At 38.9% G+C, this 23,585-nt stretch overlaps 2 protein-coding genes and 1 long non-coding RNA gene across 3 annotated transcripts; 2 read left to right on the top strand and 1 right to left on the bottom strand.

Annotated features, from left to right (window-relative positions):
* Positions 1 to 1,933: 1,933 nt before the first annotated feature.
* Positions 1,934 to 18,931, bottom strand: TADA2B (transcriptional adaptor 2B). The gene is made up of 2 exons (XM_074272591.1): positions 18,208 to 18,931; positions 1,934 to 6,551 (listed from the first exon to the last, which is right to left on the bottom strand). The coding sequence occupies exons 1-2, from the start codon at positions 18,727 to 18,729 to the stop codon at positions 5,559 to 5,561; spliced, it is 1,515 nt and encodes a 504-aa protein (XP_074128692.1). The 5' UTR covers positions 18,730 to 18,931; the 3' UTR covers positions 1,934 to 5,558.
* On the top strand, positions 9,378 to 17,435 carry LOC141545508 (uncharacterized). Its single transcript, XR_012483039.1, has 3 exons — positions 9,378 to 9,450; positions 16,768 to 16,844; positions 17,348 to 17,435. It is a non-coding gene; the product is annotated as an uncharacterized LOC141545508 (long non-coding RNA).
* Positions 18,932 to 18,957: 26 nt separating the features above from the next.
* CFAP184 (cilia and flagella associated protein 184) lies at positions 18,958 to 21,419 on the top strand. Its single transcript, XM_074272590.1, has one exon. It carries the CDS (start codon positions 19,235 to 19,237, stop codon positions 20,924 to 20,926), a length of 1,692 nt encoding a protein of 563 aa, XP_074128691.1. The 5' UTR covers positions 18,958 to 19,234; the 3' UTR covers positions 20,927 to 21,419.
* Positions 21,420 to 23,585: the final 2,166 nt, after the last annotated feature.

Raw genomic sequence — 23,585 nt, 5'->3', positions numbered from 1 at the left:
AGTAGAGTACATAAAGAGGAGCAATATGAAATCCAACTAGAACAGCAGACAAATGGACTTAAAATACCAAGTTCTAGGTTATATGGGAGTGACAAAGATAGGTATATTAAGAAAATTGTTTTAGAAGCTGTATGAAGGGATGGACTATTGACTTGCCAGTGGAAAATAGAAACCAATTAAAAGGCTATTACAATAATCCAAATGGGCAGTGATCTAAATCTGGGTAATGAATAGTATTTATTTGGGGGGGGTAGAAAGGATGTAATATCAGGTACTAAAGCTAAGCTAGAGGAACAAACATTTAGAATTGGGTAATGGATTATTAGGTAATGAAGAAATTTAAAATGGCAGCTTTATAGTCTGAAGGGAAGGATGGTAATAGAATAAATCAAAGTCGGAAAAGTGAGCAAGGTGAGTTTGGCTGTAAACAGCTGCAACAGGAAGAGCATCAAATAGGCACTTAATGCTTATTTCTTATTTTCTTCCCTGATAACTTGAACATTTTAGGAATTAGAGCAAGAAAGGTGAGGACTGGATTTTTAAGTTTGGGAGTACTCTCCATATAAGACAGGTGTGGCAGCTACTAAGTGTACTTGAACTCTTGACTTTAGGCCCAGGGTTACCTATTGTGACACCTCCTTGCCTTTAGAGCTCTGACAGATCCAATTGAAGGATCTTCAAGCTAAGGCTCAGATGTCTTTTGGGGAAGCTGAGGGATTGGACAATAGCTAGAAGTGGTCAAATGTTTTGTTTCAATTTTTCCACTTCCTTTTCTATCAATCAGAAGGATCAACTTGGATTCCTGCCCCTTTTCCCCCTCCCCCCCACTTATCCCAGCTTCCAACTTAGTTTAAAGAAAATGTGAGCAGTTTCCAAAAGGTGGCTGACCTCTTGGGTCAAGGGCAGGTGGACAAAATGAGAAATGCAAGTGGTTGATAGCTCTGAGAAAGGGGTAGGGGTAGTTTTTGCTTCAGCATTCAGAAACAATGACTCCAGTCTGCTTAGAAAAGTGCCAGGTCTAAAATTAGGAAGCCTCATCTGGAGTCCATAACTGGCCTCAAGACAGGTCTAAAATTAGGAAGCCTCATCTTCTGGAGTCCATAACTGGCCTCAGACACTTAGCATCTGTGTGATCTAGGCAAGTCAACCCTGTTTGCCTCAGTTTCTCATCTGTAAAATAAGCTGCAGAAGGAAATGGTAAAACATGCTAAGAAAACCTCAAATGGATCATGAGTTGGCTACAACTGAAATAGATCAGAAAAAAAGGCTTAAAGTTAAGCAGTCTGGCTAATGGGTACTTGAGATAGTATATCCAAAACTTACAGGTTCTGCCCGGAGAAAAAATGATCCTTATTTGTAAGGCTACTATATGGTGTAAGTAGCCAATGGTATATTATTAACTGTGCCTTACATTAAAAAGAGGCCTCAGAGACCTGATGACTTATACTGGAGCAATGCCAATTGTCTACAAGTTATAAGGTGTCCCTAGTGTTAGGTAGAATCCCCATGAAGAATTTTTGGGAGGATTTGGAGCAACTGAAGAGGCAGACTTCTGTAAGAAGAATCTGTCCCAAAGGAGTTCCCTGAAGTCTTCAAATGAACGTTCCTTACTGGAAAGGTGGAATGCAGTGCCATTCCAAACAGGATCATTATCCTTGTAATACAGGATCACAGACTTTCGAGCTAAATGAGACCTTAACGGTTATCAGTCGTCATCATTTAACACTCATTTTAAAGACGAAGAAGCCAAAACTCAGAAAAGTGAACTGACACATCCAAGGCTTTCCCAACAGTAATTTCATACCTATTTACTAACAACTTACTTCTAGCTTACCTCCATCCAAATCCTGAATATTAAAGTAATTCTGGTTACATGTTTATATGCCTAACATTCTTTTATCAAAAAGTTTAGACATTTTAATCATACACATACTACAAATATGAAAACAAATCACTTTAATTATATACATATTTACACTGGAAAATTAAAACAATGACCTTTTCAACTGTTTTCTATTCACAACAACAGTTATTTGGATTTTGCATAATTGCATCATGGATGCGTTGTACAGTATGGACACTGCGAAAACATCACACTTCAGAAAAGTAACAAAACATGACTTGTAGTCTTATCACAAATATGTTGTGTGAAACCTTCATAGGCCATCTTGGAATACTGCAGACTGGCTCAGTGAGAAGCAGTTCTTTCACTGGCTGAAGTTCTGGACTGTACCTACAGAGATACCTAGCCCAACTTAGGGTTTTCTAATAACGGAAACACTTCACTAAAGGACTGAAAAAGTTTCAGTTTGGCACTAACATGTGAAATTTAAACAAGTGTCCAAAAAGCTTTTGGGGCCTGTTACCTCTTGACTGGAGCAATACATGCATTACTTGAGTATAGCTTCCTATGGCCATGACCCAGAACATGCAACTCTGAAAAAATGCATGAAAACAAGATTTAAAAGGTTGGGGTTGGGGGAGAGTAGAAAGGGATACAGACATTCTCATTTCACAAATAAAACCTGTTTTGTTTTGTTTTTTAATCAGGGCTTGGACTACAATTTCATCTACATTCAAGTTCTCACACAGGTCTATGACTAGTAGGCTGTGTTTCATAGAAGCACCTTTATGGTGATATAGTAATTTTGGCTTCAATTTCCAGAGAAAATGTTTTAAATAAAGAATATGATTTTTTAAAAAAAGCTTAGGAAAAAGACCGTCCAAAGGGGGGAAAAATTTTAATTTTACCTTCTAAGTACTGGAAACTAAGTGGGGCAACTTCAAGATCATTCTTTAGCTATAAAACTTGATCCATTATCACTAAAGTGTATATAAATAACTTTCAGTCTCGAAGAATAAACTTTAGTGGGATTCTAATAAATAATTTTTAATCATGAGATGATATAAATGTTTAAGTGGATCTGAAGTAACAGGCAAGGTTAAGGATAAATATAATGCTACAAGCTAGGGAGGGTTAAGGGCTAAGAGACAATCAATCCAAAGAGTTTCCCTTTTAGCTAAGTGTTATACTTTCACATACTGTTAATTATACATTCATTATGGTGTTTTAAAACAATAGTCAAACTTACATATTCTTCATGCTTTCAAAAAATATATACAGATGAAAAAAGCTGAAGCATAAAGTTTTTCATTTGACAGCTGCCTCCCTGGGTTACCCACAGAATACCTATTGCTTCTCAAACTTCCTAGAAGTCTGATAATCATCTTAAATATAAAAATCAGACTGATTTAAAAACCACATGAGTAAGCCAGTGTCTGATGCAGTTAGAACTCAGGATGAATGAATTAAAGGCACCAGAATGGCTAAGACAATAGTAAAAACTTAGCATCATCTCCCCTCTCAACGTTCAATTGTGGACAGCAAACAGCTTCAGTCCTTAGTATATGGCCTGCAGGACAAATGATGCATGTGGTCCTCAGAGCCGTTTCTTTTACACACTAGTAAAAAAAAAACCTATTGCTTGGAGAAAGCATCTATATTGCCAAAGGAGAAGTCATCACCTTAAATAATATTTAAAGCTTATCTGCCAACAATATGCAATGTACCTCACAACTAAGATCATAAATAAAATTTTGAAAATGCTTTATTTAATGTTAAAATTTTACTCTTTTCAGGAGGGAAATAGGGGAAGAGGGAAGCAATATACATGAAAAGGAGAACATAAAGCACCTTAGATAATTCACCTTACCTTAGAAATGCTGAGGATCGTTTTTTCTTTCAAACAAATCTACTCTTGAAACCCCAAGCCAATAATATACCAGTACATAAACAATCTCACTTCTATTCCTTCTACAAAAATCAGTATGTTGTTTGGGGGGGAGGGGGGATGGAGAGGAGGGGAAGAAGATGGGAAGCTGGTGGTGAAGAAGGGAGAGGATGCATTCAAGTATGAAGTAGTCAAAACCTACTCCCATGATTTAAAACATGGGTCCTGGATATTCAAGGAAAAAAAAAAAAAAAAAAAAGACTCGATAGCCCATAACTGAAGTCCACGAGAAAACCAAACTTATCAAATGGGCTATAGGAAAGGGAAGACATTTAATATGTATTTTGACTATAGAATAAGGAATGAGAGACTAAATAGTGTGGGCAATACCATGACACTTTTAATGAATCTATTACACTATATCCTGTTTCAACAGTTTTGTAAAAGCAATGCCACTTTAACTTCCTCTCTGCTAAATCTTCTGTGAATCTGCTTAGTAATAAAGATGTTGGATCAGAATTTTCTGACTTTTTAATATGTAAAAGTTGTAAAGTTTATAGCCCTTAGAATTTTGACAAAATGGCATTACAGCATAATCCTTTTGGCCAGGCTGGTTCAATTATATTTTCAACAAACTATAATGTACATGAGGAATAAAAGAAACAAAATAATTGGAATGTGATAAGAGTAGTCTTATCCTTAACTCATATATATACCTGTCGAATAGATGCAAGGAGACAATTAAGTATTTAGAGCAAAATTGTAATCAGATTAAGTCTTGTTGAGGATAAATTTAGAGGTTTAGCAGGAAAAAAAAAAAAAAAAAGCTAAGGGGTATAATCCAAACACTTTTTTCAATGTTAAGTTTCAGGTTAACCATTCAGGATATCCCCAAATGTACCAATGGGGCCACAGCAATAGAACAGAATGAGGGCATCATTTTTTACTGAAATAATTCGTGCTTCTCTGCATCAGTCGTGATCTGTATACCTTAGTTAGAATAAGGGAAAGTTACCTCCCCAAAACTCAGCTTAGGGACATAGGATAAACCACAAATCCCTCACTATTTGCTGCCACCAGTCAATGACTGCATTTCTTCTATCTACTTTGTCTCAGTCTCCAAGGCACCAGTGTGCTTTGCCATCCTAGCTGCTCTATTGCCTTACCATACCTGGGTCATTCACATTTTAGGCAGTCTATTTCCTATTTAATAACCCATCGGTTCAGGATGCTGGCAGTGAACATGTACCAAACTGCTCCTTTTTAAAGTGCTTTGTATCAGTGCTGACAAGGAACAAGGACTTCAGATGGCTGGCAGCACTGTCTGCACATGAGAAACCAAAATGGAAGATGCAACCTGAGAACTCATCCTAAAAACAGTCCCTGCCCATCAAAACTAAAGTATCAGGGCCAACCCCCCCCCCCAAACAAAAAATAATTATTCAGTCCCTCTTTCTTCCCCATGGGCAAAGATCTCAAGAAAACCTAGGAAATCATCCACTCTCATAATATGCCAAATATCAGAATCCTGACTAAATACTTAAGGGCAATATGATCATTTCCAAGTATTTACCTTTAAGACTACCTAAAAAGTGAAAATTTTAAGTTTCCCTCATGATCCACTAGAAGATTGCTACTATTCCTTCTTTCAGAGAACCAAGAGAGTTTGCACTTTAAAAAGAAAATCCTCAAGTCATATTAAATACAGCAACATTGGGGGAAAAAAAAAAAAAAAAAACAACTTCCTCTTCCTCTTCCTTCAAAAACCCTAGTCATTTTGGCTCACAAGCATTTGGATATCATTTCAGCTTTCCAAGTGTTCACATTTCAGGAAGCATCCCTAGATATCCAACCACTTTCTGTGAGGAAATTTAAAATCCTTTTCTTGAGAACTTTGTCCAGATAACTAGGGAGGCGACTTTTAGATGGAATGCCCTGTCGTTTCTGGAGGTGGTCTTTTATGATAATTGTTTTCACAGTCAGATAACGAGCTGGGCTCAGATTTAAAGAACTACAAAGCACCTTCTCCCTGTCAGACAAGAGCTCAAAGCCAGGGAGGTTTTCAATTGCAGCAAATTCCCCGTCTTTCCCATCTTCCTTTCCTCTTTTAGAGTTGGCTATGTTCTTATTTTCTTTTCTCTTCTCCCGTTTGTGCCTGGCAGCTTCATATTCTGCCGACTCTTCCATTTTGGTGATTCCATTTCGACGGTATCGTTGTAGTTCTCGAATTTTTGTGCGGAGCATCTTTTCTTTGTGAATGTTTTCAAAGAAGTCATCAAATTCTTTACAGGACATAAACTGGTACAAAGGCCTCAGTTTCACCCGTATCTCCTTCTCATCTTTTGTAATTTTCCGTTTCATTGACTTTTCTTTATCTTTTTTATCTTTCCCTAAAAAGGCAGGCACTAAGTTATAGTCTCTGGCAATGTTCTTTCGTCTTTGCCTCTCCTTAAGTTTTCTAACATACATGTCCACATGAGCTCTCTTGAGCTCTATTTCTACATCATCATCATCGTAGTTTACTGAAAGTCCACTAATCAGAGTCTCAGCATCTTGGTCATATTCAATCTCATAGTCATCCCGAAGTGGCATGTACCCTAATTGCTGCTGTTCGGCAACAGTTATATCTAAAGGAGGCAAGGGTGTTGTCAAACTAGGAGATAAGGGTCCTCCACTGGGACATGTATGATCTGTCACCCTATTTGGGATAGTGTCAGGGATGCAGGCTTTCCCAAGGTTTCCATGGATGTACATGCTTACATAGTGTTCCATCACTTCTTGAGGTGTCCGAGAAGCCCCAACATGAGCAGCCATGTCTTCCTATAAAAACAAGATCAAAAATTAAATTCAACATAAATCTTTTAGAATTGGCTTTTGCTCAAATCCTATTTGGCCTTTTTATAAACATTTATAAGGAATAACCAACACCATCACTGTTTTTCCTAAAAGTTATTTTCACTGTAGCTTCTTACCAGTTGCAAATGTATAATTTCAAGATCTCGAAACCAAGGTCCTATAGTCATAAAATGAAAAGAATGATGGAGCTAGAAGGGACCTTAGAAAACATCCAGTCCAATCTCTTTATTTTATAAAGGTTAAAGCCAAGTCCCAGAGAAAGATTACCTTGGCCACAGAACCAACAAATGGCAAATCCAGCCCCAGAATCTTGGTCTCCTGATTCCCAGCCATGTTGTCTCCATATCCATACCTCACATGTATCTTTTGTCATCTTTGCACTTGTGCACAAATAAGTTCTTAATAAATTCTTACTGACATGGGCAAATATGTTGTCTATTTTTTTCTATTTTTAAAATCTTTGTTACAAAGGTTAATTTGTCAGGCAGGGAAGCAGAAAGGAATATTCATGCAAACAAATATGATATAAAAACAAAAAGTATCAGAAATATATATATTTTAAAAGTGTATAACTCAATTCATACAGCTGTTTCTACCTCAATTATTAATTATTAATTTTGAAATACCTTGGTTAAAACAATACTTTCATTTTGATAAATTTACATTAAAACATGATTTAGTCTTGCTGTTTTAGAACCTTTAAACAAAAGAAAAAAATGCATGAGAAAACTATTTCACAGAACTTGGCTAAAAATAGTTCCATATTTTTAGGGTTTTATCATTTATACTTCTCTAAACATCTTTCTTAAGTAATACAATTTATGTTCATAAGGTTCTCATCAAGAAGACTCAGGAATTTAACTTTCTTTTTTTTGTTTATTATTCTATTTTTCCCCAATTACATGTAAAAACAATTTTTAACATTTGTTTCTTAATTGTGTTTCAAATTCTCTCCCTTCCTCCCTCCTCAAACCCATCACTGAAAAGGCAAGCAATTCAATACAGGTTACATGCACAGTCATAGGACAGTATCTGCCATATCTATCCTACTTCCAAATTAATCATGTTGTGGAAAAACAAACAAACAAACAAAAAAAAAAACCACAAACCAAAAAAATTTTATGAAAAACAAAGTTTAAAAAAAAAGTATGCTTCAATATGTATTCAAATACCATCAAATCTTTCTCTGAGGATGGATATAGCATTTTTCATCAAAAGTGCTTCAGACTTGACTTGAATCACTGTATTCCTTAAGACAACAAAGTCATTTACAACTAATTATCCTTCAATATTGCTATTATTTTGTACATAGTACATATCATTTTGTATCAGCTTCTGTAAGTCTTTCCAGCTTTTTTCCGAGACAATCCTGTTCATTTTTTATAGCACAATCTATTCACATACCACAATTTACTCAGCCATTCCCCAACTGATAAGCATTCCCTCAGTTTCCAACTCTCTGCCATCAGAAAAGAGCTACTATAAATATTTTTGTACATATAGGTCCTTTTCCTTTTTTGCTTTTTATCTCTTTTGGGTTAGAGACCTAGTAGTACTACTGTTGGGTCAAAGAATATAGATGGTTTTATAAAAGTCCTTTGGGTATAATTCTGAATTGCTCTACAGAACGGTTGAATCAGTTCACAATTCCAACAAGGCATTAATTTCTCATTTTCCCCTCATCCCCTTCAACATCAATTTAACTTTCAATGGAAAAAAGAAGCGGACACAAACTCTACATCCAATAAGGGCCTGGGATTTAGTCACTCCAAGCATAAAAATAAACCAGGGGAAGTAAAACACAAAACACACAAAAAATTAATCACAATGATCAACTGTGACAGATTTGGATCTTTTCAACAATACACCGATCCAAGACAATTACAACAGATTTGGGATGGAAAATGCCATCTGCATCCAGAGAGAGAACTATATAAAGATTGAATACAGATCAAAGCATCCTTTTTTCATCTTTTTTCCCCTCCTTTTTCTTTCTCGTGGATTTTCCTTTTTGTCCTGATATTTCTTTCACAAGATGACTAATAGGGAAATATCTGAAATGCTTATATATGTATATTCTATATCAGATTCTTTGCTTTCTCAGGGCAGGAGGAAATAAGAAAAGGAGAGAGAAAATATTTGGAACTCAAAATCTTACAAAAATGAATGTTGAAAATTATCATTAAACGTACTTGGAAAAATAAAATAATACTGAATCCAATAAAAACCTAATCACAAAACTAGACAATAATTATGACAACTTTAGAGAGGATCAGACCTCACATCATATCCATTTAGGTGATGGGGTCTGCTCCTGCTTTGCCACCATGGCCATTACTATTTGAGGAAGAAAAAATCCAAACCCTATTTCCTCCTTTGGCTCTCTGTACCCAAAGATGTCAATGTAATATGATTCACTTAGAGAGTCAGGGGACCTGGACCAATTGTGTCACTTAAAAGCTATGCGACTCCTTAGAGAAGTCATTCCCCTTCTCTGTGTTTCCTCACCAATAAATGAAAGAATTAAATTACAAGATTCATTTCAGGTCTGACATTCTGTGTGCAATGTTCATAGGTCCCTACTAATTGACACTGTGTTATATGGTCTTTTTAAGCTTTTACATTCTGTGTGACCTCAGGCAGTTCACTTAACCTCTCAAATATCTGCTTTATCAACTGTAAACTGAGATCATACTGGTTGGCACCTAAGGTCTAAGGTCTTCATTCTATGTTCTATGATCCCTTCCAGCTATGACATTCTAAGTTCTTTCCGATTCTAATTTTCTATATATTTTCTATATATCATCATACACATAGATAAGGCAACAGCCAAAGTACCTTTGTGAATGTCAAGTTTCTCCAGGTAAGTAAAAACTGACTACTAGCAATGTACTCCCCCCCTTCTATTCCCCCTCCCCCCACATACTATTATCCTTAACATAAATCATACAATTTAGAAGGCAAGAGCTGGAAATGAACTTAGAAATCATTTAGTCCAATGTCCCCAATGACAAATAAGGAAAAAGAAAATTTTTAAAAGTGCAGTGATTACCCAATCTCCTTCAAGCAGTATTCATAAAGTTTCCAGTATGAACAAAGTACTGTGGTCCATCACACTGTACAGTCCCAATGAAGATAGAGACAACAAAAAAATAATCATATCAAGCAACATTCTACTCAAAACACAATCTTTTACAGGAACAGAACATGCAAATAGACAAATGTGAGAAAGAATAAGCAGCATATAAGGGGATCAAGAAAGGCTTCCTGTGGAAGCACAAATGCTTAACCTTGATGAAAGTTGGGGATTCTAAGAGATGGAAATGTAGAAGTATGTGTAGTACAGGCATAAAAGACAACCAATACAAAAAAAAAGTACAGAGGCAATGGACAGAATGTTAAGCTCAGAGAACAGACAACACACTGGTTTTCTTGGATCACAAAGTATCTAAAGAGAAATAAGCCTGGAAAAGTGGGCTGGAAAGAGAACGAGAAAAGAGCTTCAAATTCTGAAGTCACAGAAAATTTAGAGCAAAGCTAAGACTGGCACCCAGCTATCCTGATTCACAAAACTGAAACAAAACAATGATGTATATATATAGATATATAGATATAGATAGATATAGATAGATAGATATAGATAGATAGATAGATATAGATATAAGATATATAATGAATTATATAGCATGCAAAGGTAGGGACTTGGGAATAACTAACTATAGCACAAAGTGAAAAGAAAAGGAGTGAGAGTGTGGGAAGAATATATTCAAACCACTTTAAAAGTTTTTAGGGGAATGGGAAAAAATGTGCATAAAGCTTTCTACACTATTTACTGTCATTTATATAAATATATATATATGTACGTATGTATTATTGTGTGCCTTCTGAACATAATCCAGGCAAAATCAGGAGTCATACATAAAATTGGATGGTTGGAAAGATGAATGGGGCAGTAGACAGACAGATGGAGAGAGAAATGTTTATATATATAGGTGTATGTGTATATAGATAAATAGATATAGATATACTCTATCAATTTTATTGCTAATTTTTGTTAAAACTGAACTGGAGAATTATAAGGGATTATTCAAAATCCTCATCAACTACATCAAAGACAGTTAAAAAAAGAAAGACGGTAACAGTTCACTATCCCAGTATCTCAAATATCTAGAACTTAGACAAGAACTAGGACTAAAGCAAAATACTGCACCTCAACAATCACAAATGATGACGCACAAAGTCAATGCATGGAAGCTCAAATAGAAGGGCACAACATCATAACTATATTACCTACAATAGATGATTGCCATATAAAGATGATTGCAGACAGTTAGAAAAGGCTCAGGCTATAAGGAGAAAGAGAAGCATGTAATATTTGGGAAAGATTCCATTCAAGATGACTAAAGATTCAGCACTAAAAGGTGATAGAGACAATCTTGAGTTCATGGTCTCTAAGTTGTAAAGTCTTTCCAAAAATAAAATTACAAATCTAAATAATTTCCTTATTAAAGACTTTTTCTTAAATTTATATTATTAGTCTTTTTCATTATCACATTTTCAAACCAAAAGATTTTTTTTTTTTTTACTATATACCTTAAGTTATCCTTAAAACATTTTAGATCATTTTATTAAGTTGGTTATCATGAGCATTTTCCTTGAATAAAATGTTCTGAGTATGCTTTTTTTGAGCACAAGAATGAAAGAAAGGTTATTTGTCTATCGAACTACAAATGGGATTCCTGTAATGGTGCGGGGAGGAAAATTTGGTTGAGGCAGCAGACCTAAGGTCTCTTCCTACTCTGGATTCTATGTCATCAGTGTCAGGTACTGTCTGCCATCTATGGCACTGTCATCAATGAAGACATGAAAAGCTTGTGACATGATTAATGATGGGAGTTCTCATACTGATGAAATCATGTATGTTTTTAAGTAGTGAAGGGGTAAAAAAAGCTACAACAATTAAAAGTTGCAACCATTCATTTTTTCTACTGATAATGGATAAAGTGGTTACACACAAGTATATCTCTTTAAAGGACAATGATTTATGTAAAAAACAATGATTTTTTTTCTTAGTCATCAGAGTCCCACCTTCTTGAAGAATATTCTGAAATTGGAAGCATTATGCTAAAAGAAACATGAATTGAGCAAAGATAATTATGCTTTAATTGACTTCACCCCAAAAGATCTCAAGACTTATACTTCCCCACATAAAGGATAAAGGTAGTTAATAATCAGCAACCATGCAGTTACGGAGGCATCATTCAGACATTAATTATGGTTTTAGATGTAAGAGTATAAGTGAGGTCCTTAATTCCTCCTTCTCTATTTTGACACTCTGCTAGAACTTCACTGGCAAATAATTTTCAATTGATATATGACTGGAAAAAATAAATCTCAGTAGCAAAGAATCTAAAGATTTAGGATCCTGTCCTACTGTCTCAATTAACTCAAATAATTTCATGAGGAATTATTTAGCTAGAACTAAAAAACCATGATCTATGTTTTAGTTGATTAACCATAACCCTTTAAACCCATAACCGTTTAAAATTTGTTTGCTTTCTTGGCAAACAATAATTAAACTACCACTGGTGCTATTTACAAATTATTTATCTTTTATACTATACCTACTATGTTTAACAGTCATCTTCTGGAGTGTAATGTATGATTAAAGGTTTGAAAAATGAGAAGCATTACAGAACATCTTTCTATTACATCAAGAGCAAGGTCAAATATGAAAGTGGCTACTATCTCCCCTAAAACATATACTATTTAAGAAACAGATAAGAATTCTACTAGCTTTGCATAGTTCCTAACTTAATCTTGACTTCTGAATAATAAAGACGAGTTTAAATGATACCAAGAAGAGAAAAGTGTGAGTGGGTTTTATTTCCTAAATGAAGCTAATAGTCATCTCCACTCCCAATTTAATCCTTGGCACTGTTCAACTTCAAATCTTGTCAAAATATAAGCACCAATAAAACCAATAAATTCCTTGTGAATTCTATGATCTGCATATCCTTATTCCAGGAAAAGCTTGGTTTTAAGAGAATATACTGCTTGTGAAAATATATTAAAAACTTCCTGTTTAGTTTCATTATAAAATATTAAGAAATTATATTTTCCCCTAAAGTTTTTTCCCCATTATCTTTTTTAAAAAGTCAATAGTACCTTTAAGATGGATATATTGTAGTCTGTTTCACATCACTGTCTCATCATCCACCCAAAGTGACTGAAACTTAGACCTAGTCACCTCTGAAGCAGGCACAGAACCTCAATGCTATCAGAACTAGTCAATGGAAAGAAAGAGGTTCCTTTGTTTAATTCTAGGAATTTGGTAGTAATCCAGCAGGGAATAGGAGTAACAATTTTGGAATGTAAATCTAAACTATATTTTTACATAGTGATCTTTTCCTGCTTTTAAGATTCCATAAATGTTACATGAAATTCTAATTCTCTTTGTGTCTGTCTCAGCTAGAAATAGCTTGAATATTAGAGCAAACAGTTTCTAATAGTTGTTCAGCCATTTTTAGTTGTATCCAACTCTTCATGACCCTATCACTTTTTTTTTTTTTTTGAGGGGAGGGTGCTGGAACTCTGTCTTCCCAGAAATCAGCTGGAGTCAGGATCACTAAACGTCTTTATTCTTGATCTTTTACGGTCAAGGTCAGGGGCTTAGGCCTAGCAACCTCACACACATCTTCCTCCCTCAAATGCCCAGAGATCCTGACTCAGCATCTGAGTCTCAATTCCTCCTACTCCTCCCACACACGTCACTTCCCCCTCTTTGTCCCACCAATCAAGACAGAATAGCTGGGGAGGGTCAACCTTCAAACAAGTTAATAGGGAACTGTCCAATTGGCAATTAGTCTCACGTGCTTCACTATCCAAGTGCAATGCTCAGTTCTAGCCCCTTACAGGAGGGTTCTTAGTAAAGCTATTGAAATAATTTGCTTTTTCCCTCCTCCAGATTTACCAATAAGGAAACTAAGGAAAATAGGATTAACTGACTTGCCCAGGGTCACATAAAAAATAAGTATCTAATGTGAGATTTTAACTCATGTGTTCTTGACTCCAGGGCTGGCACTTATTCAACTCACTCTACTCACTCCACCCACTCCACCACCTAGCTGCCCCAGTTTCTTAGACTTGAGTTTAAAAAATATTAAATACAGTATTAGTAATGATATTTTTTCAACATTTTTCATAAGGCAGATTACTTCCTGTTCCTATGTACATGTGTATACGTATGTTACCAAGAAAAGCCAAGACTTCTACATTTTTCCCTAAATATCCTACAAACTACCATGGATACTATATATATAACTTAATTGTATAGGTCAATCATGTTCAAAACAATCTTTTACAGAATGATTATTTCTTTTCTACTCTTTAAGAAATTAAATTGATCTTTGAAAAACTCAAAGCTTTTATTAAAGCTACTAACAATTCTGCTTTCTTAAATCTATAATAATGATATTCCGACTTAGACCTCTTTATTCTATTTCTTTCCTCTATGGTGGTATGTACTATGTAAAGCCAAGACAGGTGAGACAATTTTCTAGGATTTATGATCCAATTTGTGAAAGATAACATATAAAGCAAAACTAAGAGAGGGAATGTTAAATTTAAGCAGTGAAAATACCTCTTTTTTCTTCTGCAAAGGGATTTAGTAACTGGACAGAAACTGAAGAAGAAATCTTCAAAAGAATATGGGCTCAGGTAGCATTTGAAAAGAGAAATGGAAATTAACCAGGAAAAAGAAAAAAAAAAAAAAGAGTAAAGACCAAAATGAGTAAAGAAAAGAAAAAAGGTATCATACCAAGATAAAGCAAGTAGGAATTAAAAGAGAAGCAAAATGAGAACAGATGAGAATTAAGAACAAAAATCTAAAACAAAGGATAAATTTTCACTTGAGATGGGAAAAAGTCAATCTAGTTAATGTTTGGGAGCATTTTGATGAGTTCTAAAAAGAAATGGGAGTGAGAATAAAAATCCCTAACTAAAGAATACATAATAAAGTCTTATAAACACTAATAAGAGAGAGAAGTAAAGATAATGATTTTTGTTCCCGAGTGCCTCTGGCCCCAAAGAAAGAGGCCCTTGGCTTCTAACTATTGCATAGTTGCCTCCTCTCTTCACCTCAAACATCCATACACTTATCTCCCAGGGAACTGGGAGCCTTACTAAATTAAGTTTAGTATGAACTTTACTAAGTTAAAGTTGTCCAACTTTTTTGAAGGTCTCCTTTGGGAATAGCATGACAGGATGGAAAGGGGACTGATTTTAGAGAACAGGGGTTTGAACAACAGATGGGCCACTCACTACTCTTGGGATCTTACTGGGCAAATCACTCCCCCTTACTCAACTTCCATATGGAAAAAAAAAAAAAAGGGTCAGACTAGCTGGCCTCAAAGGTTTTTTTGTTTCGTTTATTTTCATTCTATGATCTATGCTAGATCTACCTTCTATTCACATAGGCTAGAGAACCTCTTGTCAATTCCCCCTCTGATCTATACTGTACAAGCTATCAAAATCATCTTCCTAATATAGCATTCTGCATATTTCCTTTAAAAAACTTCTAATGGCTCTGTACTTTCTACTAAATCAAGTCTGAACCACTAGAATAATCAAGGCCCTCTATTACTCCAACCTGTTACTATTCCCATTTCATTTTAATATCTTGCTGTTACTTTCCTTAAATCTCCCCCTTCCAATGCCTAAAACATATTTTGCATTTCACATCTCAACTGAATTTCTGCATTTCCTTTAAGGCATAGTTCAGGGGTACTATCACCTCCAATAACCTCTCTAGTCCTAAGAGCTATTCCTCTTTAAATTTCTCTCAAAACACTTCATTTAGACTTCTTTTGCCTTTATCACAATACTTTATATCATACCTACATGTCTCATTCTCTAACTGGGATCATAAACTAGATTTATCTGTGTACCTTCCTAAACACTTACTTCCACATGGTAAGATTTTAAACAAAAAACAAAAACAAATGCTTGCTGAATTGCACTTCATGATTCTATAAAGTACGACCTATATTTTGTCCACCCCTGCAGTCTTATGCTACCTCATTTAGGAAAAGTAGTAAGCAGCATATGACAAAAATTAAGTGTTGGGGTTTTTATTGTCGAGTTGAATGGAATTCAATGGATTGAATGGAATGGAGTTTGACATGCTTATACGTCACAAGTATCAGAAAGGTTTTAACTTACATGTTAAATATCAAAGGAACTTCTGAATAGATGTAACCTGAGAGGAGTCAAACGTGAATGGCAAGTAGCAAAATGATTCCTGAAGGCAGAAACCCAAATAAACTGCCTAACAAAAACATGCACACTACAGGCATATCCTCTATTGTGTTGCCTGGACTAGCAAAATTTCAGAAAAATATTAATACTAGTAGTATATAATAATCAAAGCCCATTTTCAACCTAGCATAACCTCATTGTAATAACATTCAACAGACTGTGCCTTAAATACAAATAGTATGGTCATTGATAATCAGGATATTTTGACCCCCAGCTTTTACAACATTATTCTTATAAAACTGTGACATGATTTCAGTAGTAAGTGATGGCATACGGGATATACCTGTATCTGAACCCTCTATGTTCTCCCACCCATGACCAAAACCTGGCCAACATTATAACTAACAGAATTTGCACAGGGAGCTACACTTCAGATTTGAATCATTCATACTTACAGAAGCAGAAATAACAAACTGGCACAACCCTTCATCTTGCTGAGGGAATTCTGCTGAGAATCATAAGTAGGTCTTTTGGAGGAGGCCTTACCAATTAAGGGCCTACTTGTATGTAAACTGAAAAGAATGACACTTGTTATTAAACCAAGATTTTCTCAAGTATCCCTAATTATCATTTTCAGATAAATATTAAAGGATGATTTTCACATATTCTCTCTTCTGACAAATTATTCTAAATGAACTTTTTGATATTGAGAGCTGAAGAACCATCCTTGAGTCAATAATTTCCTAAGTCAAGAAATACACAACTAATAAGCTCTTAAAGAATTTGTCATTTTTTCATCTTTGGACTGCTAGAACTCAGCACAAGGCTAGGCAGCTAATAAATATCTATTGAATTGAGCTGAAGCATTTCTCAATTGCAATTTATAATGTGAAAATGTATTCTATTCTTGTTTCTTTCATAGACTATTCTCCATGGAAAGATGTTCTGAAGATAAAAGACATCAGTAGTATTCTGAAATGCAGAAGACTAAAATGAAAAGTATTTTACAAGAAAGATTCTCTTAGTTCAAATTTTCTGTTGATTAGAGCAAGGTGCCTGAAGTAATTGGCTCTTCATCACCAGAGGCTGCTTATAAGGAAGGATGTGGAGAAGACAACTGCTTCAGGGGTGAAGTTAGACTAGATGACCTCCAAAGCCCTTTTTCTTTTCCTAAAATCCTCAGATTCCTATGAATATGGTTTGCTTCATTCATTAAACAAGGAGAAAATTTACTGTGGTAAATACTAAGCTAAATTACTTGGCAACATCAGTTGCTTCTGTAGGAGTGCAGAAGATGGGATTTATCAAAGCCAACAAATATTTTGCCTAAATAAGTTCCCATTGTGCCTCCTGGCAGTGTTCAGTCGACGACTCTCAGGAAAGAAATAAGAACATGGCAGGACTGAAAAGGCACTGGGCTTTGGAGTTACTAGTACCTGGGTTGAGCTTGGGCTCTGCCACTTACTACCTGTGCAGCATTAAGCACCTCATTTCTCTTCTAGAGGCCATACCTGGAAGAAGAGATGAGTTCACCTAGAGAAAGTGATTTCTAAGGTCCCTTTTAACTACAAGGAAAAAAATCCTAGGGGAAGACAAGAAAGAAAAAAGAGAAAAAACCAGAAGCAATAAGGTCAACGTCACACAGATGATTTTCATTAAATAGAATGGTAACACTCCCTCACAATCAAATTGTTGGGTAAAATGAGCTGCCACAAGAGGGAGGGAGTTCTCAGTAATGGGCTCTTCCCACAGAGGCTTCAGGGTCCAGGATACTCTATCCCAGATTCATGTTCAGGAACAAGTGAACCAGATGACCTCTGGGGTCCTGCCAAATCAAATGATAGAAGTGGGGGGAGCAAGAAGATGAAAAGGGGGTAGACGTGGAGGTAAAAGGCCTTGGGAAGTGAAGGAATAAAAAGGTCCTGGGGAGAGGGAGAAGATCCTGGGGAGGAGTGGGGAGGTCCTGGGGAAGAATAAGAAGATACTAGAGAGGAGGATGACCAGGTGCTAAGGAAAGGGACGGGGATGAGAAAATCCTGGGTAGGGGGACGGATAAAAGGGGATGGGCAAGGTACAGGGGTGAAGAAGATGGGGGGGAAGGAGGGATGGAAAAGTTCTGGGAGGGGAATGAAAAGGTGCTGGGGAGAAGGGATGGAGGGAAGGATTTGTAAGAGTTCAGCAAAGATGGGAGGTGACAAGGTGCAGGGGAGAGGGCTAATAAGTGGGGAAGAGGTGACAGGGTGCAGGGAAGGGGGATGACAAGCGGGGGGAGGGGCAATGACAAGGGGGATGGGACGGCAGGGGACGGCGAGGAGCTGAGGGGAGGAAGGGTGGGTCCCTGCCCCCGGGCCACGGCGCTCACCCAGTTGCCGAAGCCGAACTGCTCGATGGCATCGAGGAGAAGCTGCTCCTCTCGGCTGGTCCAGCCGCCCTCGGCCTCGGGCCCCCACAGCGTGAAGCGGCCGCCATCCACCAGCTGGTAGCCGTGCCAGCGTCGGTGGTGGCCGATCTCGGCGCCGGCCGAGAAGCACTCGGGGCACAGCTCGATGTCCTGGCACTCGGTGCAGCGGAAGCGCAGCGGGCTCACCTCGGCCAGACAGTACACACAGTACTTCTTGCCCAGCTCCGCCATCTTCCCCCGCTCGCCCGCGACGGTCCCGCCGACGCCGCCGACGGAGACGCCGCCACTTCCCCCGGCGGACGAGGGCGGATACGATGAACAACCGCCGCCGCCGCCGCCGCCACCCGTCGCGGCTGCCGGAGCCGCCACCGCTGCTGCTACGGCCAAGGCCCAGGAGCCGCCGGAGCCAGCCAGCCGAATGTCTCGTCTCAATACGCAGGCGCCATCCGACCCCGTCAGGCCGCCGTCTTCCCTCCTCCGCATCGCGCAGGCGCTCAGCACCAATCAGTGCCCGGCGCAAGCGTGAAACCCTTTAACAACTCCTGCCCCTCCCTCCCCGCCTCCGGCCCTGGTAGAGGAAAGACAGTTCTGGGATCTGCGACTGCGCATTCCCTTTTCCCTTCTTCCCCCACAGCTCTCCCGATTTTTTTCTTCCCTGCGCCTGCGTCCTTCTGGTTGTTCCCAATCCCAGAGGGAGAGAGGAGGGAGGGATGAGGTGTATGCCGACGTCGCTTCTTTTGTCACGCCCCGCCCCGCCCCACTGTCCCCGCCCTCGCCCAATCGGCCCTCCCCAACTCTCCCCGCGGCTTCGTGATCTCCCATTGGCGGACGAAGAAAGAGAAAAGCCAATCACCCCCGTCGCTACTAGTGCCTCCGGTTGCCCCGGGAAACCAAACAGAAAAGGAACCGTTTTCCACCGCACTCCTTTCTCCCGTCCCCGAGTTCGGCGTGTGAGGAGAGTTGCTGACGTGCGGACGTAGGGGAAGGGATGGAAGTGCTCGAGGAGGAACCCGAAGGGGCCCAGGCTCCTTTGGAAACTCCGCAGCCAACGAGCGAGGAAGTGCCCGATGTCTCCGAGGCCGGGAACCAGGACGGCGGGGAGCCGGAGGAAATGGCTTCGAAGGCGGAACCGGCGGAGGGCGATGAGACTGCGGAGATTGAGCCAAGAGTCATGGAGGACGCCGAAGAGGCCGAAGAGCGTGAGGTCGAGGCCGAGGAGCGCGAAGACGAGGCCGAAGAGCGCGAAGGCGAGGCCGAGGAGCATGAGGGCGAGGCCGAGGAGCATGAGGGTGAGGCTGAGGAGGTTGAGGGCGAGGCCGAGGAGCATGAGGGTGAGGCCGAGAAGCATGAGGGCGAGGGCGAAGAGCTTGAGGAAGAAGCCGAGACGGAGGCTGAGGCCGAGGAGGACGAAGGGGAGGAGGAGGAGGGGGAGATTCCGTCGACCTTCTCTGACGCCGGCGAGAGCAGCGCGGCCGGGATCCCAGAGTCCTTCGAAAGTCGCGTCGAGGACTGGGTCGCGGGAGACAGGGCGCGGCGGGCCCTGAGAGGGGATGGGGAGAGCGACGTGTCGCTGGGCTCCCCCGAGGGGGAAGAAGTCTTATACGAGCAGGAGGAAGAGGAGGAGGAGGCGGAGGAGGCCCCCGACGAGATGGAGCTGAAGATGCAGGAGCAGCAGTTGCGCAGCGAGCTCCTGGAGCAGTACCACGGGCTGCTCTCGGAGCGCAATCGCATCCACCAGTACAACGTGCACCTGCAGCATAAGATCTCGCAGGCTCTGCGCAAGAAGAAGAGCTCGGAGCCCGGAGTGGAGATGGCCGATAAGACGCCCTCGGAGCTGGACACGCCCGAGAAGGAGCAGACGTACCAGCGCTACCTGAACTCGCTGGAGGAGCTAAAGAAGCAGCAAAACGAGGACGTGGAGTGGTACCAGCGCGAGCTCGAGCAGCTCCGGCAGCACTGCCAGGACAAGTTGGCCCAAGTAGAGAAGGAGTGGAGGTCTTTCCAGACGGTCAAGAAACAGGTGATCCTGCAGGCCATGGGCAGCTGCCGCTTTGCGGGCGGGAAGCAGGCGGCGCTGCGCGAGGTGGAGCAGATCCAGGCGGTGGAGGACCGAAAGGAGAAGGAGATGAGCGCCGTCCGCCTGGAGAACGTGCAGCTCAAGCAGTGCCTGACTCAGCTGGAGGCCAGGATGAAGGAGCAGGAGGAGCTGACTGAAGGACTGCACCTCATCGACTTCGAGCAGCTCAAGATAGAGAACCAGACCTTCAACGAGAAAGTGGAGGAGCGCAACGAGGAGCTCTTAAAACTGCACTACAAAGTCACCAGCAACGTCCAGATCATCACCCACGTGAAAGAGAAATTGCAGTTTGTGGAGTTCGAGAATCTGGGCCTCAAGTCAGACCTTATGGAGATCGATGCTCAGGTGGCCCAGAAGAGGGACATCTTGACCAAGACTAAGAAGGCCAGGGACAGCCTTAGAGTCGATAACGTCAAGTTACACCAGAAGTGTGGACTATTGGGCAAAGAGATGCTTCTTCGGGACCTGGAGCAAAAGGTGGACCAAACCGAGTTGCTCAGCCAGCGACTGGAAACACTTAAGCGCCAGCACGCTGGGCTGACACTCTCTTGCAAAGGGCTCAAACAGAAAATAAAGGAAGCCAAAGCATTTCTCCCATCGTGAACGTCAGAAACAATTGATGTGGATCTTCGGCAAAACCTTTCCAGTTTTCATAAGGAATTTAACCTGTAGTGGACTTATTTTTCAATAGGTGCCATTCCTTAAAAAAGACCTGTGGTGCATAGAGGGGGGAAAAACTATATTGAAAAATAGAGCTTATAACTATTAAGATTAGTGCTGGACACTAAGCTGAGACAACTTATTTTAAATGAGTTGAACATCTTAATGAATTTAAAACAGGGTCAAAGAAACCACATAATGTGGTTAACTAAAGTATATATCTTGGCCGTAGTGTAGAAAAGGGCAAAAAAACCTTTTAGTTTTGAACCATTTCACCATTTCAAATCATCAGCCACCTGCAGAATTTTCATTTCACTTTGAGGAAATACACAAAGATAACCAGAAGCCTCTTCTGTGAAAGGGAATGGGGGGAGGTGGAGGAGGGAAGGGGGTAAGGGGAAGGGTGGTATGAGAAGAATAAAGAAAATTAACTTTATTCCCATGCATAAATTGAATTATTAAATTTTTAAAAATTGATTTGTTTCCTCAATTATATAAAATGCTCTATAAATCATTCACAAATATTTATTTTAGATCCACCATTTAATTAGACTATAAGATATATTTTAGATACATGAAGAATATAATAGAAATAAGTAGCAGAAAAAAGTAGTTTATTTTTCTCAAATGTACTTCTTGGCCAGGACTATTCTTTGAATGATACTACCATTAGTTTCAGCCTTAATGGTCTCCTTTTCTGATTGTCTCAGATCTTCTTAAAAGTCCAGAAATATTTAAAGGGCAAAGAACTTTTTTTTTTTTTAAGTTAAAGCTCTCAAATCTTTGACAGCAGGGCCCAAAGCTTTCACTCTACTAAAATGTGTTTCTTAAAATATAAATATAAATATATATATATATATATATATATATATATATATATATATATATATATATGCATGTTTGCTTAGCAATCTAGAATAACTGACATTGTAATTTAGTCTTAATAGATTGATTGCACCAGGACCTGGACTTTTGGTCTTAGAGCTCACTCAGAGGGGAAAAGGAGATCTCATGGGATGGGTTTTTACTTATGACCATGTCACACAAATCACATCAAAGTAGTTTGGAAAATCCTATTTCAAAGTTAGCCTTTTTGATCTTGCAGTTTTCAAATACTTCTAAAGGATTCTCTTGTTGGTATTTTCTTATGTTTTATTTGGACTTAATAAAGATAAATTAAAACATCCAACCACTTTCCATCCATACCTTTAAAACATTTTATAATTATGCCATTTATATACTGTACTCATTAATCAATGCAAAGCCCAACCTTATATTTCATTGGTAGTTTACTGTCTTGCTTTCTACGCAGAGGGCTGCTTTTCTTCTTTCCCATTTCATCTAGACCTGAAAAGTGAAAGTCTTTAGTGAAAGCCATTCATTCAGAATCATTCTTCTAGGTGCCTCAAGGTGTCAAGGTCTATCCTGGCTATAGCACTACTATACAATGCTGAAAGTGAAACAATTAGTACCAGGAGTGAAACTGCAGCGACTGCTACACCCTAATAAGGCTGTCTATGGAGAAAATGCTGTAAAAAGCACGAGGATATTCAGTTTAAATCTATGAGATCCTTTGACATCTAGAAAGTGTATCAAACCTTTTGACCTCAGTCAACAAAGCATTTATTGAGTTCTTAATGTGTACTAAGCATTGGGAGCACAAGGAAGAACAAAACAGTAATTTCCCTTAAGATTACATTCTTACAGAAAAAATGTGTGTGTAGGAAAAAACAGGATAAATTGGAAATAAGTTTAAAATGAAAGCACTTGAAAGAAGGGAGTGGGAAATAAGTGGAAGAGCTTTCCTCTTGCAGGAGATGGGCTTTGAAGGAACCCAGAAGATGGACAAGGCAGAAAAACATTCCAGGCATGGGGGAGTCAGTGAAAAAGTCACAAAGATAATTGCTGATCCTGTTATTTCATGGAGGAAAATGAGCCCCAGAGAGTGTGTGACTTGTCAAGTCTCATAGTTATAAAGTCTCAGGATTATCTTAGGCTGTTGTCTGGTAAGGTAGTGAATATGGAAATTCTAATGGTAAAGAAATGTATACGAATAACCAATAAATTGTTTTCATCCTTCACCCCTTTTACTCCACCCCACTTGTTAACAATGTCCCACATATTAGACACTAATGAAAGGTAGAGGAGCTAATAAAGCAAAGTAACAAAAGTACCTAAATAAGCCTGGCTCCATACCAGAGTCTAGGTTTTTATAATGTTTCAATATCTTGATCAGAATGTTATATAGAGCATGTTGCTCATGTAAGAGAAATTTTTTTTTTTGAAAAGGGATATAATAGGAAACTGATTTCAAGTGAAAATAAACACTAATGTACTAGAGATAAGCAAAAAAGGAATTGTCTCCACTATCTATAGTTGATTGACCAAGCTTGTTAGTTACAAGTGATGCTGGTGTGGGATTTCTCCATTTTTAAAAAAAGTTCGTTGATACCTCGATTTGAATATTTACATTCAATAGTGTGATAAAAGGTGTTTCTAAAAGATTGGGAGAAGAGAGTGTAAAGGTAATCTGGTGCAGGGGCATGGTGTTTTAAGTCTGAAAAGTTAGGAAGACAGAAAGCTAACTTGAGGTTCTTCTAAA

Source organism: Sminthopsis crassicaudata, chromosome 6 (assembly GCF_048593235.1).
Source record: "Sminthopsis crassicaudata isolate SCR6 chromosome 6, ASM4859323v1, whole genome shotgun sequence".
Classification (NCBI taxonomy): Eukaryota; Metazoa; Chordata; class Mammalia; order Dasyuromorphia; family Dasyuridae; genus Sminthopsis; species Sminthopsis crassicaudata.
This window is presented reverse-complemented; position numbering and strand designations above follow the sequence as displayed.

Bases quoted from the DNA above. Each gene is read 5' to 3' on its own strand.
- TADA2B (XM_074272591.1), bottom strand. From the start codon at position 18,729: ATGCGGAGGAGGGAAGACGGCGGCCTGACGGGGTCGGATGGCGCCTGC. The intron at 6,552-18,207 runs GTGAGCGCCGTG...TTGTTTTTATAG, and splicing joins AGTTCGGCTTCGGCAACTGG to GAAGACATGGCTGCTCATGT.
- CFAP184 (XM_074272590.1), top strand. From the start codon at position 19,235: ATGGAAGTGCTCGAGGAGGAACCCGAAGGGGCCCAGGCTCCTTTGGAA.